The following is a 15033-nucleotide window of genomic DNA, read 5'->3' as shown; positions in this document are numbered from 1 at the left end:
AATCGCTTTTGCCCCGTCCCGTCCCGTCCTCTTCTTCTTGGTCTTGGACTCCCTTCCCTCCGCTGCACTGTTCCAAGTGCCCTGGCCTCCGTCTCCTCGTCTGGGAACTTGGCCGAGTCCGAGTCGGAGCCGCATTAATCGCTTTGATCTTGGCGCACAAGAGTTAATTGCACGCTTGCTGCACAGTTGCTGTTGCTGTTGCTATTGTGGCGATGTTGCCGCAGTGTTTCGGCTTGTTGCCTGCCACGACGCCCGGCAATTTTTTAGGATAGGTTCGTTGGCGCGGCAGGCGGTGTGGCAGCTTCAATCAAATTAATTGTTGATACCAATTGCCGATGTTCTGGCGCAACCCAAATATCCAGAAAGCAGGGTACTTGTGCTAAAAAGTAGGTTGCTATTTCAAGTCCACGTGGATCAGAAACCTTTGTTTTCAAGGTAGTTTAATCATTTATAAAATAATAATAATATTTTAGGACACCATACAGGAATCGCAAACAGAAGCCCTAAGCCGCAGAGCTGGAGTGTACGAACAGGTGGAGGATTAGGTACAGCATTTCCATCCGCTCACGATGGGCTCTGTCATTAGGCATTTGCCCTCTAATTGCCATGGCGCGGACCGCAGACAATAGCATAAAACAAGTAAATTAGCCGTTTTGTTGCAATTAAGAGAACTTGCCGCACTCCCCATCCCTTGCCTTTTTGCAGCGACAACTTTCGCATCATTAGCCCACATGGATGGGGCTTACGAAGTGACGAGCTCTGTGCCGTGAGAACGGCAGCTTTAGGTCCTAATACGTTTGGAGCCCACTTGAATTACCATTCATCTTTAATTCAAATAATTTATTACAGTTTATTCTACTAGGCAGGCTTACAATATTTAAGGCATGAACAAAACTTGTTACTATTTACAGACTTAGGACTAGCTAGAGCACTACTGATAAAAACTAGAGGTGATGGGCAATTGGGGAGCGCGATCTATAAAGCTATTAACACATTTCAGTTTCTCCTTTTCGGGCTTACAAACTAGGCGTATGTTCGATCATGTTACCTGATCCGGGCTCAAAGCCTTCTATGATGTGTATGTTATATGTACAATAGTGGGGTAGAGGTGTGCCTGGAGCCCCTAAACTCTCGATTGGTTGGGGTTGTAGACGGGCACATTGTGAAAACTAATACCAGCATATAGAGGAGTGATTCCCCCCGTGGGCAGCATGGATTTCCCACTCGTGTACAAGTGCTTTTTGGGCAGAGCTCCGGCCGACTTGCTTTGATTCATCAGGGACGAGGTGGGTGTGCCGCTGGCCCCCAGCCGATTTCTGTAGCTCTCGCAGGTCTTGCGCGACCACACCCACAAGCCCGTCAACGTTCCGCCCACCAGCTGGAAGAATATCCGGACCAGCGCTGGCCAGGCACTGAGCGGAGTGGGGGAGAGGCAATCATCGGGGGTGGAGCAGCTGGGCACTGAGTCTGCGTAGCGCTCGCAAAGAGCCGCCACCACGCCGGCGGTCGTGGGTGCGAAGTACAGCAGGGAGAAGACCACGAAGCGCTTCCGGATCTGCCCGAATCGGTGGTGGGCCAGGGTGGGCTGCAGCTCCTGTTGCAGGGAGAGCAGGGACCTGGAGGCTCTCAGGGTGAAGTACAGCCCAAGCAGGAGTAGGACCAGGGCAGGCAGTTCCACAAAACCCGGTGCATAGCACATTCCTGTCAGCTCACTCGGACGCACCTTCTCCAGCAGCAGGGCGGCAATGGGAGGCGCCAGCGGTGGCACCCAGGCCAGAACGTGGAACAGGCCGGATCGCTTCTCCAACGCCTCGCTGGACCACTTTTTGTGGGAGGACAGGTAGAAGCACAGGGCGAATATTAGCCACCAGCTGGCGGCACACAGGCTTAAATAGGAGGTGGTTATGTAGGAGGCCAGGCAAGGTGGCGTAAGCAAGCAGCCCGGTCGCATCAGGCGCCCTTGCACCTCGACGTCGTGCATCCTGGCTTGGTTGTGGAACACAATCCGCTCCAGATAGCACACGCTGAAGAGGTTGTAGCAGAGGCATAGGAAGAGCACTGGTCTCTCGGGGTAACCAAACCTGGTAGGCTCCGCCCAGAAGGTCACCAGGGCGAACAGGGTCAGGACGAAGCAGACGGCCGAAAGGCCCAGGATCAGGGTCTCAGACGTCTTCTTCTGAGAGCTCGTGTGGAAGGCGTCCCGCTGACACTGGGGCACGCACTCCTCCGGATTGAAGGGACTGCCGCTAAAGTTCTGCGGGCACAGGACGCCGCCCAAGCCAGAGGCAGGTGGTACTCCACTCTTCCAAAAGCGGTACGTCTGCGGGTGGTCTTCGAGGCTGGGTGAACCAGTGGTGGGCGGGCCACTTGGACCACTTGGACCCCCGCCTGGCCCAGCCAGCTCCTGGGGAATCTGCATGCACAGCTCGTGCTTCTCCGGCTGCGGCAGCCCGTCGCAGTTGAGGAACGAAGGCCACAGCTCCATCAGTTCCGGCGGAGCGTTTTCCATACACTCCCCTCTTACGGTCTCGCACAGCAATTTGCAGGCGGCAACGGGGCGTGGCACATCCGGCGTGCACAGCGGAAACAGAGATGAGCAGAGCAGAAAGCGGGCGCGACGCGAGCAACCGGATTCTATTAGGGGCACCAGTTTGGCGATCTGCAATGCAGGGAGCGAAATAAAATAATTAGTAATGTGATTTTGAAAAAATAATTAAGGCAACATTCTGAAGAACTCTTAGCAGTTTCCCCAAATACCAAATACAAAACGTTTGCTGTAAACAGGGAAAATTTTCATTCCGTTTCACACTCTTGTAGATTGGGGTCTATAATATTATGTAATACAAATCCAATAGAAACGCTGCCCGCCTTTGTTGTTTGCCGACACGCAAGCAGCAACAAAGAGCGATTGTAACAAATGTTTGCCATTTGCAAAATTACACAATTGCAGTTTGCTTACACCGGCCTTCGCTAATGTCTGGTATTAAATTAGCTGAAATTGCCGAATTAGATCGTGTAATGGTAATGATTCTGGATTCACTGCCTTTGCTGCCCGATTTGGAAAACAAGTTGGTGGAGAGAATTATTTCGCTAATTAAGTTAGCCAGGTACTTGGAATGGGAGTGATTTGCTCTTTCGCACAAACTTGTTTGTGTAATTTTTGTGTGCGGATGATCTGTGAGTCTTTTCATGTTTATTTTCCATTACTAATCTCGCAAGTTGCTTTGTTTGGTGTGAAAACTTGCGTCAGACTTCACACATGGCGAAAACGCCGCCAGTTTCTTAGTTGCGAGTTGCGAGTTGCGAGCTCATTCCATCGCCATTTGCAGTTGTCGATGGCAATTAATTGTCAATTACCAGCCATGCAATCTAATAACTTCAAAGGAAGCCACGTTCCCTCCTCTCGGCTCGGCTCCAACTAATCAGAAGACTATACAGCCAAGAAGTCTGAAGGTATGTTTAATCTTAACGTGTCTTATTATAAATGTGTTTACGTCCTGCTTAAAAAGTTCCTAATCCACGCCATTGCCATGTGCCATGAGTGCGATGCAAAACGACTTAAAGTAATGATAAAAGTCATTTCAGTATTGGGTATCTCGTAGTCGAGGCCCTCAACATAGCGTTCCATCGACTTTTTCTTTGTCCATTGTCTATGGACGAGAAATGCCGACTTTGATGACGATGACGAACCAGACGGATCAACATTTATGAATTTGTGGAATTTTAGACAAGTCAGCGCGGCAGGAAAAAACAAGGACCAGGTCCCCAAGACAAATGGGGCAGACGGAAAGAAAGAAGTCAGGAAACCTGGAGAGAAAAAAGCTGCATCGAATTATCGAGCAGCGTTTTCTCAAGAAAGCGACTCAGGTCGCATACCCATCACCGATCACCGATCATGGATCATGGAGGGGATGGGGCTGGGGCTGGGACTGGGACTCTTGACAAGGATTTGATGGCCCGTTCGTCGAGCTCTTTGTTTGCTGGCAAACAGTAACCATATTGTTGTTGTATAATTAAGCCACATTAGGCCAAAAAACCGAGAAGAGGTAGGAAGGAAAGAAGGAGAGAAGGAAAGAAAGAAACAGGCCGGCGTTCAAGAACCGGCGGGCATCTCGAATGGAGCATTAGACACGCGATTTACAATTTTTTAGGCTTTTGCAGCTCTCCTCTGGAAAATGGCTGCCCGCAATAATAATTTAATGATGCAGCCGGCTAGTGAACCACATCATCGCCTTGGCCATAATCATCCTCTTGGCCGAAAGCCAGTCGAACCAACAAAAACGAAGCGGCAATCAGCCTAATAGACCTGCTTTGGGAGTGAGAGGGCGAGACTCATAGCGAGAGAGACGTGCAAAGCATGTAAGGAAGGCAAGACAGGTGAGGCACCAACAGTGGTCCCGAGCTCGGAATAAGTGCAACAAATTGTATTCATCAAGATGTGGGTAAGATAAGTTGCACAGTATTTCTTGTACCCGTTCATACAAATTGGGAGTATCCAAATCAAATAAGTACAAATGCACTAGTTGGTATAAGCTTGAGACTAGCAGCAGTCTTTGAAAATCGTTCTTGCTTGACGTCTCTGAAACATCGCCTGTCCAACCAATGTGCCTAAAAGCTGGCCAAGTGTCTGAAATGTATTATTAATGCAAGAGGGCACTGCTGCCTTTCACCCCCCTGCTCACGATGATCCCCAGCTCCTCCGACTCTCCAGTCTGCGAAGCGAATGCAATCTGCAACGCTTTGGGCCTTTTCCTCTTTTTGGAGCTCTTCGGTATACTTTTTTCTTTTCGGCGACGCAAAAGTCGTCGAAATGTTGGCGATTCGCCGCGGTTCTCGCCCACCCGACGAAAATTACGAATTCGTTTTGGTTGTTATGGGGTTTTTAAGGGCAGTCTTTTGTTAGATCGGTGCTTTTAATGGTAAAAATCCAAGTGAAATATTATTTTGCAATGTGTACTAGTCATTACTCCTGAGACCGCGGTTTTTATAACAAACTGGGGCTTAAGAGAGATTTTAAAAAAGTTGAGAACTTTGTGTGTTTTGTCGGCTGTATAGCTTCACAGATTAATTTACTTAAAAACGTAAAATTTGGGTTTTTCTTTCTCTTCCCCTTCAGTTTCTTATTGCCTTTCGACTCGCGGCTATTTCCTTTCATTTTGGTTTTTTCTTTTTATCTCTTTTAGCTTCGTTCGTAGCGTGTTTCACACTTTTTCAGTGAAGTCTGTCAGTCCCAAAAACAATTCGATACCCCCTCATACCGCCCCTTTTCAAAATTCAATTACAAGGCACAGAACAGCAACAACAATGGTCAAGTTGACACCTCACAACCTAAACGCAAACGTAATGATTGTTCGATTTTGATTAATGATTGCGTTGCAAAAAATAAAAGCAGACCAGCGGCACTTTGACTAGAATACGTGTTTTTTTGAAGGGTATACCGGCAGGGAATACCGTCGGATATAAAAACATTTTTTATTATAAATACTTGTCCAAAACTAGATATCTCGTTGAATTCGTAACAAAATTTCCGTTCGACCTGTATTCAAACAAAAAATTTTAATTTGTTTGCCATTTTTCGCAAATTTTGATGATGGTACCCCTTATTTATGTTTTTTTGCTGTTTATTGGCAGTAGAAAACAGTCTTCAATATTTCTTTCATAAAAATCTCTAGCCCGTTCCCCTTAAGCCATCCGACTCCTTTTAAAGACCGCCGCCACTTGTGGAACCTCCGTCCCGGGTGAGTGTGCGATATCTGTATCTGCCAGATGCATCTAGTGTTGGCTTTCGACTTGCATGCGGATTGGAGGCCTCAAACAATTTGCCGCCTGTCAGTGTGACAAGTGTTGCGAAATGCCGCTGAAAAGGCCGCACACACGGCAAAGACTCATGGATAGTTGAACAGACAGTGAGATCTCCTCTTGACGCACCACTTGGCGTCTCAAATTCAAGTTTGGTCAGTCCATTCGTTGCGGATATACCACATCTTAGAGACAAGTCGCTGATTTAAAAAGGGAATGGCTCTTCGACTGAATAAAGTTGAATAGCTTTAAGAATTTTTCAATTCTTTCGTAAGTTAGTTGTATTTGATTAAACTATTTTACTTATGAAAGGTGTTTAAAGAGCTCGGTGAACTTCAGAAGTTTGGCTCTAATACATTTGATTTACGCTTTATTTTATTTAGCTGCCGTTTGGCTGCTTTTTTTGCGGACGTGAGCGGTTTTATGCGAATTGACAGCTGTTTGCCAGATGCCTGAGGTTGGGGGAGCGTTCAGACTCACTGGCGGCACAACTTCAAAGTCGACTGATTTAATTCGCTGCGAAAGCGTTTGCAATTAGCGAACGGTGACCACAGTTAGCGGCGTAAACTCATGGCTGGACGTTCAATAAACGCAGAAAAAATGGGCTAGGGACTGTGAATTGTATAAAGTAGTATAATTCGCAAATTCATAATGGATAACATCCGATCGGTGACTTCATTTGCGGTATTAATTTGCCTACGATGCAAAGATCGGCAAAACCCCAAAACTATTGATGTTCATCAGTGCCGTCAGCAGCGGCATATGCAGATCAACATACTTTAGATCTGTAATTCTTCATTAGCCCTAGCTTAGATGGTCCCTGTTCCAAACATACGAGTATGGATCGATTCCAGTTATTGAAGCCGTGTTAGCCGTCTTTTTCATTCCCCTCAACGTGATCGCTGCCAGACTGTCAGGCGATGCCGACGACGTACGGCTGTCGTTTCACAATTAATTGACATTTTGACTGCCGAGGATTGTCATTCAAAGGCAAACTTCGTCGAGCGGAATGCAGTAAAGGAGCCCCTCGCCAATTGGCAGAAGATGCTGAGCCGTTCGCCGAACAGCAAAAGGCACACCACTAACTACTGTCTTTTGTCTAAAGATTTGAATGTTTGGTTTGATATGTGAGTTGTTCGACACATTAACAGGGTCATTTAAATGCATCATAGATTTCATTTGCATTTGTACGGTAGATCTGTAAGTATTTTCAAATCGTTTAAATATCTTCAGATACTATAGTACTTATTAGCTGCTATGAACCGAATAGTTTTTATCGGTGACCGTTTAAACGTATTTTTGAATGATATTTTGAGGGGCTTAAAGTACTATACTCGTATATAATTTAATCTTCATTGTATTTTTAGTGCACAGAATGCCTCTAAGTGGCTGACTACGGCTGTTTCGATCCGTTGCCAAGCTAGATTATCTGCTTCAGCGATCTGCGAGCCGGGGCTCTCGTTCTCAAAGGCCCAAAGGCACTTCAGCTGGCCCAGATCTCTGGGGCTCTGTGAGGTTCTGCCGCTACGATGGCAATACAATTGGCACATGTTTGGCCAGTCCTGGCCCCGTCTGGAGCTACTTCGACGGTCTCTGGAGGGAGTCAGAGTTTGGGGATCAGGAATCGGGAACCGGGAATCGGGAATCGGGAACCGAGAGACCTGACAGGCCGTGGCATTGTATGGGCTTTGCGGAAGGTAATGTATACGCTGCCGTCTGTTGATCTGACATTTTGTCAGGCGGTATACCCGAAATAAGCTGCACTTTGCCGACTCTACATACATGCAACTTGCAAACAAAAATGATGCCGGCTGTTTTTGTTCCATTTCATTCCATTTCTTTTTTTTATTATTTAGATTCGAGGAAAGAGATCACGGGATGGGCGGCGAAGGGGGAAAACGGTCGGGTCAATTCACACGTGCGCAGGCGCGCAGTTCAATTAACTTAATTCCCATGTAATTACGAGGAGCAACAACAACAGCAGCAACAGTGAGTTTTACCACGCCAGAAACCACCACATCCAACATCCTGCTGCGCTGCACAAAAGCGAAACAAAAGACTTAGGACGCAAACCTGCTTTTGAGGCTCGTCGCCAAGTGGTGGCTTTTTTCCATGGCACCGCTCTTATACCCTGACTGAACTTTATTTCGGTTTATATTAGTTTGTATAAGTATAATATTATCGAATGGTAAGTCTTGACATAATTGCAACTATCTACATTTGATTTTTATTTACGTGTGCGTTTTGTTAAACTTATAAAGATAGTGTGGATTTGAGATCATACTCTCCATTATCCCCCACTTCGCCAGTGACTCCGACATTCCAGTTGGAATGGCTAGCCTGCTGCTTCTTCTTTTGTTCCTCGCCATCAACTCACTCCTCCGTGTGCTCCTCTCTTTCGCTTCCCATTCGCAGAGGGGCTGGGAAGGCATTTGAAAAACGTTGCCGCATTTTTTGCGTGTGCCAGCAGCCAAGGCAGCAGAAAATAAAAAATAAGCAGCCTCTGCTGCAAAGGAATGAACTAATTGTTTTCAGTTTTTCATGTATTTCTGTATGTTTATCTGGCGTTTCTTCTGCTTTTCAGCCCTGTTAAATTGCTTTCGCCAACATTGCAACTGCCCTACCCATCATTATGGGAATGAACTAAGGTCACGTAAACAACAATCACTTTAAGAACTATTTCCATTATCCATCCATCACCGCCATTCGTTGGACTTCAAAGTCACTGATCCCAGAGCAGGAACAACAAAAGAAATGGCAGCAGCTTTCTGCATTTTGTTTGACATTATCAGCGTTAAGTCGTTTTCAATACCGACCTGATGGATTCCTCACGCCTCTGCACCCCTTGCCGTAATTACAATGCAAACAAACCGGAGCGGTCTGCCGTCCCACTCCCACAGCTGTGCTATCTCGCTCTAGGGGACGTAAGCCAGGTAGCTGAAATAGCAACAAAAACCTGGCGCTTGCCGTTTGCAGACTGTGTTCCGATAAGAACGCTTGCTAGGTTGCTTTTCTTATCAGAAACGTCCGGCGGATTAACTCTGTGGGTTCCTTATTTTTTTTTAACACATTTTTATGATTTTTCCAGCCGATAGAGAAGGGCTGATAGCCAGACAAACACATTAGTTGTGCTTTTTGTGCCTTCTATTTATCGGAAGAACAGAGAAGAAACGGGAATTTATAATGCTAGCTATTATGACAGTTGCGAGATAAACGCTAGATGACACGCAAGCCGCGACATAATTCCTTTTTGGATTTTGAAGCAGTCTCAGTATAAAACTACTATATATTAACTAGCCTAAGGTTGCATGTAAGTAAGCCAGCAAGTAAGTTTGTGGGTGCGGATTGAGGCTGTTAGTTAATTTCCTTAATCAAATTAATGAATATCGGTTAGATATTGATAGTGTGGTATCGGCTTGATATATGTACTTTGCCCCGCATAAGGTTAGGTCATGCGGCCTAAATATATACGGCTGATACGGCCTTTAGCCAGCGATAAGCCACAGGCAATTGTCATAAAAAATAAGTTTTACGGCATTCCAGTGGGCACCGCAGTGTCCCCGATATCAAAAGCCCCTTTTGAAACCCATTTTCACCTGGGATTGGTGGCTGAGCATTCTTAATGGGTTTTGATTTTTAAAATCAAACAATTTTATTGTCGCCATCGCCGGTGTCGCTTTTGTTGCTTTATAGCTGCCATCTATTTGGTTACGGCCTTGGTGAAGTTTTTTTGTTTTTTTTTGTTTTTCAGCAGAGAACTCTCGCTGGTCGGGTAATTCCTAGCTTAAATATTTACAATTACTTTACATAGAATGCGGTTTAGTTTTCCCGTGAAACATAGGATAAGAGGTGGGTTTCAGTGGGCTTTATGAGTGTGCAAAGTAGCAAAGAATGCGGCATACTTTTGGCTAAGTTGTTGTATGCTAATTTGAAATAATTTTAATTAACATTATGAAGTCAACGAAATTGAAGATATTGTTCCCGTTCGCAGCTGAGGTATTGCTGCCGCAGGTCGCAAGATGGTTATCTATGGAACCAACTCAGTGCGCACTCGGAGACGCACTTTCAATTAATTCACTTGTAATTATCGCTCGACAAGCACTTTGTTGGCACTTGATTGCAACGCCCACTCGCCAAACAGACGACCAGATACAGACGAACGAACAAACAAACAAACAAGCCGCCCAACTAACAAAAGATAAACTGACTAACAGAGGAGGAGTACACTCTCGATCTTGGACACGTACGGAAAAATTGAAACCACAACCGAACTTCCCGGTGTGTTCTCCATTTGACTTGCTTTATTTGCACCTAAATACCATTATTTCCCCCGTCGGATTCGGATTTCATTTAGGTGCGTATGTGTGTTTTTCCAACCGCCGACTGATAAGAATCAAAGGCTACCCCTTCCACTTCAGCTTTCCTTGACACCTTCTCAAGTCGGAACATTGAACAGGGATCTAGGACACATACTCGTTCTTCCCATTTCAAGTGCCGCAGTATGCATATGTAAACTTCCATATCCCAATTTGTTTCACCTTTGGCTTCCATTTCGTTTAATGCGATCTGCAGCACTTTGTTATTGAGTCCGAGCATTAATGTAAATACGCCCCTATATGTTCTACAGTGTGTAGCTTTTGATGCTTTTTATTGCCGCTTGGTGGGGCGGCCGTAGGAATCTCCTTTGATTTCTGTGTTTTTATGTGGCTTCCAGATGCTTTGATCAGTCTAACATCGCTCCTATTAAAATCGTTCGGTGTGTGGTGTGTTTGTAAATTCTTCAGATCCAGGATGGCTGCCTAATTGCCCCTTGAGTTTTGGCCGCGATTTGTTCACTGCCTTCCCTCTTCTGAACAACCAAACAGAAATCAAAGAAAACCGAGAAAACCATGAAAGCCATGAAAGCCATGAAAGCCATGAAAACCATGGAAGCCCACTCCCAGATCGGACAATGCCTTTTACTTTCCTCTTTTTCAGCGCCACGATGAAACAAAGTAGGCGGCAACTTGCACCACTAAGTCCCTAAAAAACACAAAAAAAAGTAGACCCAGGCCAGAGCCAGGCAAAGAGGAAATATTCAAAACCACCGCTGCAGCCAGATACAAATCAGTGGAAGGCGAATAGTCAGTGAGTAGCTTCTGTCGCCTGAAGAAGCATCTGGCCTGAACTCCACTTGAAAACAGATGAATTGATTGAATATGTTTTCGGAAACCTAAATATTGCCTCGAGATAGCGATTGGTCGGGAAAAAGCTCTGCTGCCTGCACTTTGCATCGCCATCGGAGCAACAGCAAAGGCGGCAGTAAGGCACCTCCGACATCGACATGTGCCTTCTTCCATCCAAAAGGGCATGGGCATGGAATGCCAGATACGCTCAGAGGAAACCGAAGTCCAGAGTAAAGGTGTTAATGGAGCTGACTGTGCACATAGATACAGCCGCTATCTGAGCTAAGCCCAAAAAGAGCCGAAGCCGAGCCGATGATAATGCGTTAGTCTACACGGCGAGAAAAGCGGTTATATTAACTAATCTGTCCATAATAGGTTTCTGTTCGAATAAGTTGCCCAGGCAATTAAGTCCCATTTTATTGTGGTAGTTCGAAAGTCGCCTTAAAGCGAGCTCAAAACCATCAAAAACAATTGGAAATGGAATATTTTTGCTAATCATTTCTTTCAGTGCTGGCGTACCGCACAGTTTCCCGCAGCGGCAGCTCTTTTTTCTTGTCCATTTGAAATGCCGGCACAATCGCACAGGTCTCCCCAGACCACTAGCATCTTTTGTGGCTGTTCTTCGGGATTTCCACTAAATGGCCTGCCCATTCTGCCGACTTTTCCTCTGTCTTTCCCCTCGGCGGCTTCCACGCACTTTGCTATGCGGCGATTTTCATGGGCCATTTTCACGGTTAATTACAATTACGAAGCGAGAGCGGATGACCTCAAATGCTTGGGTCGCAGCTCACTTGGACATGCAGTAGCAGAGAATACTTTCGGAATCACAAAAGGCTCTTCCTAAAAGCTTGTTCATTCTGGTTGATGGTTTATTGCACCACTTACTCAAAGACGACATTATTGAACGTCAATGAAGAGTCGCCCTTTGACTTGTTTTTAGTGATAATGGCTCGTTTGCGTTTGTTTCTTGCCTCTTTTCCACTATCGAACCTTCTCCTTGTTTTTGCCGCCTCGTCTTGTTCCCCAGAGCGTTGCTAATGGAAATGAAGCCCCGAAAGATACAGATACAGATACACATACAGACACAGATACAGATGCAGAAAATACGATCAGAGCAGCGGGGAGTACAGCGTACAATGACGGGAAACCACGGTTTCTATGCGAGTTTCGGATCTTTGGCTTGTGAATGCGATCTACATTTCAAAATGGCCTCATGCAGACCCCCAAAACCCGCAAAATGACTTCAATCTCCGGCGGCGAGCCTTCGAACATTTCTGTTTATTATTTACTTTATCTCCATGGCAGTGCGCACTTCCACCATCTCTACTGCGACAGTAAAACCGAAAAGCCACAAAACAGTGGAAGTGCGGGCTGTCGAGAGCATTGTGGCTGTCTTTGATGAGCTGCCGCCCTCCACAAGTCAGCTCCACAAGTCGGCTCCGCGCGCCCGTCACTCACAATTTCGAATGTTTGGCAAGAGTTTGGACTCGAAAGCAACATTTTACTTGCTGCCTGTTACCGTGCTCCTCATTTGCTGCGATTTCTGGCCTCACTCTTTTAGGGGCATTTAGATTGGGCCATAAGCATTGCTTGACTGCTGAAGTTGTTCTTGGATAGCACTTGCATCATCAAGCCAAACCCATATAGCTAATTAAAGTCGTACTCAAATATTTATGCTCCGCTTGAAAGTGCGGGATCTAAAAGTACTTTCATTGGATTCCGGCCGATGTTTCTAAGCAGGAGCTGGCCAACATTTTACCTGGCATGTTGGCCATTGCATGCTTTATTTTTAGCCGCTGTTTAAGCTTTTGTTTTCGCACGTAAGCGACGAGAGTCACATTTAGGGGCCATACCAAAGCCAGCCTATCAAGAACGTGGGATCGCGAGGGTTCGGGACGTGCCTGCCTTGCGGCTCACGGCCGTGGCTCCGCTTACCTGGAGCTCAGCCTCCAGCTGATTGGTGTGACCTGCCAGGTTGGGCAGTGCGGTCATGTTGTAGCCGAGGCCTTGGCAGGCGGACACGGCTATGGGCTGGCACTGCAATCCGTTTGGGCCTGCTCCGGAGGCCACCGGGCCATTCTGGCCATTCTGGCCGACACTGCTGGACGCGGTTGTCAGGTGCAGGAGCAGGATCAGGATCAGGGCGGCGTACATTTCGATGCCAAATACTTTCAGGAGGTCATGTTGGCCACTCCAGGCTCTCTGGCTTTCTGTTCAAACGTCACTCGCGAGCACGCCAAAAAAATAGTTTGTGTTGATATTGCTGTTTGGGTCTCAGTGGTTTACGTATTTCCCCGGTTCATAAAGACCCGCTCCGAAAACTGCGAGACGCGACCACCACTCTTCACTGTTTCCAACGAACTAACCAGCGACTCGACTTTCGGCGAACGATGTGCGCGGTGGTCGATAGGCGGAGCGGCATGCTTATCGATAGAACAGTGATGTATCGATAGGCATACATGGGCGGGCAGAAAGAGAAATACAGTTGGATATTTTTGAGCATTTAGCACGTTTTTGCCTAATGTCTTGAGGTTCTTTGTGTATCAAAGCTTCTCATTTTAAAGTGCTACCTGCGAGCTTCTAAACTTTGGGATCTAGCCCAACCGCAGCCATTTCTCCGAGTGTAAGGCGAAGAAACTCGATCGTACGTCGACCAACCGCATCAGCGACATCATACAACACTGAACGAGGGGTGGAGTGGGCGAGGTGGAGGGGCTGCTCGCAGAAGGCGGGGCTGGCAGGATGGGGGGGGGGGGGGGTTACGAGGGGGACGGTGGATGCAATTGAACACCGGGACCTCCACACGTTGCAAACGGCGGCGTCGGCGCTCTTTGATGTGTGCTTTGATTTCCGGCAGCCAGATAAGATTTTGCCCCTCCTGTGTGCTCCGCCTTTCGGTCCTCCTTGTGGCTTTTCCCGGGTGCCGCTTGGAAAATCGCAGATCGAACGTGCTGCTGCAAATATTGTTGTTTGCTGCGGATCCCTGATCTTGTGGGGCCAGATAGCGGTGCTATCGATGGCACTAGATCGGATAGCTAACCACCTGTTCGGACTCCTTCAAATTTGCTTTTTGCATTCTAATGATTAAGAAATTGTTAATGTGTGCACTTGAGTGGGACTTCTTCGGAACCCAAAACGAGTGACCGAATGACTCTTGAACACCTGAATACCTGAATAGATGGTCCTCTTCAGGACGTGGAGCTAGTATTCGAGGGCACACCACGCACAAGAACAACTGCTCTACAACCACTTAGTGCTCAGTGCCGTTCCGATCCCCGATCTTCAGATCTCTTAATTGTCAGCGCAGCTAATCCCCCATGTAAGTACCCCCGAATCGAGGGACAGATCGCTTTGTTTGTTTGTTTTCGTGCGGCTGGTGCTCGAAATCCGCCAGTTGTTTGAACCTGGATGCGCACGTTAGAGAATCATCAAAGAAATCGATCTCGGCACGGAACGGGAGTGGGAACGGACCGGAGCGGACCGGACTGGATGGCGTATAATAGCTAATGTAAGCACTTGCACTTGGCCTTCCCGCCGCGTTCAAAGGAGAGGCAGCATCTTTTGTTTACCCAGCACTCATTCCACATTCGACTCTATGTTTTTGTTTGCTGCTCAAGCGGGTTTCTGTAAGTGCCGAGCGGAGGAGATTGCTTGGTCCAGTGCAGTGATGGTGGTGGTGATGCGCTGCTCTTTGCGGGCGGGGAATCGCCCGGCGTGCATCCGGATATCGGAAGTCAACCGAAGTAGGTACAGAACTCATGGTTGTTAGAGTAAATATCACAAAGTTGCCTAGTTGGGCCGTCTTGTAAGATGTCCACATGAGTCACTCGCCCCCCAACTCCCAACTTCCAACTCCCACCAGTTACAGGCGTATCCGACAGATACGCGAATATGTGGCTCTCTTGCGGCTGCGCGAGCATTCCATTAACTAGTTTTCTGGTCGGCCGAGTTCAAAAGCGCTTATTAATCTGCGGTACTTGTGTTTAGTACTTTTAAATACGTTTTGAGTACTTTATTCAGTTTGCTTGATGTTTCGCCGCCGCTCCAAGTCACGATGTTTGCTCTGCTG

The 15033-nt window shown here is 46.9% G+C and overlaps 1 protein-coding gene across 1 annotated transcript; it reads right to left on the bottom strand.

Annotated features, from left to right (window-relative positions):
- Positions 1-825: 825 nt before the first annotated feature.
- LOC6555521 (frizzled-3) lies at positions 826-13343 on the bottom strand. Its single transcript, XM_001982391.3, has 2 exons — positions 12900-13343; positions 826-2659 (listed from the first exon to the last, which is right to left on the bottom strand). Exons 1-2 carry the CDS (start codon positions 13116-13118, stop codon positions 1124-1126), a joined length of 1755 nt encoding a protein of 584 aa, XP_001982427.1. The 5' UTR covers positions 13119-13343; the 3' UTR covers positions 826-1123.
- Between the last annotated feature and the right edge of the window lie 1690 nt (positions 13344-15033).

This window comes from Drosophila erecta, unplaced genomic scaffold, assembly GCF_003286155.1.
Source record: "Drosophila erecta strain 14021-0224.00,06,07 unplaced genomic scaffold, DereRS2 tig00000283-arrow-arrow-pilon, whole genome shotgun sequence".
NCBI lineage: Eukaryota > Metazoa > Arthropoda > Insecta > Diptera > Drosophilidae > Drosophila > Drosophila erecta.
Note: the sequence above shows the minus strand (reverse complement) of the source record. Positions and strands in the feature narration are given on the sequence as shown.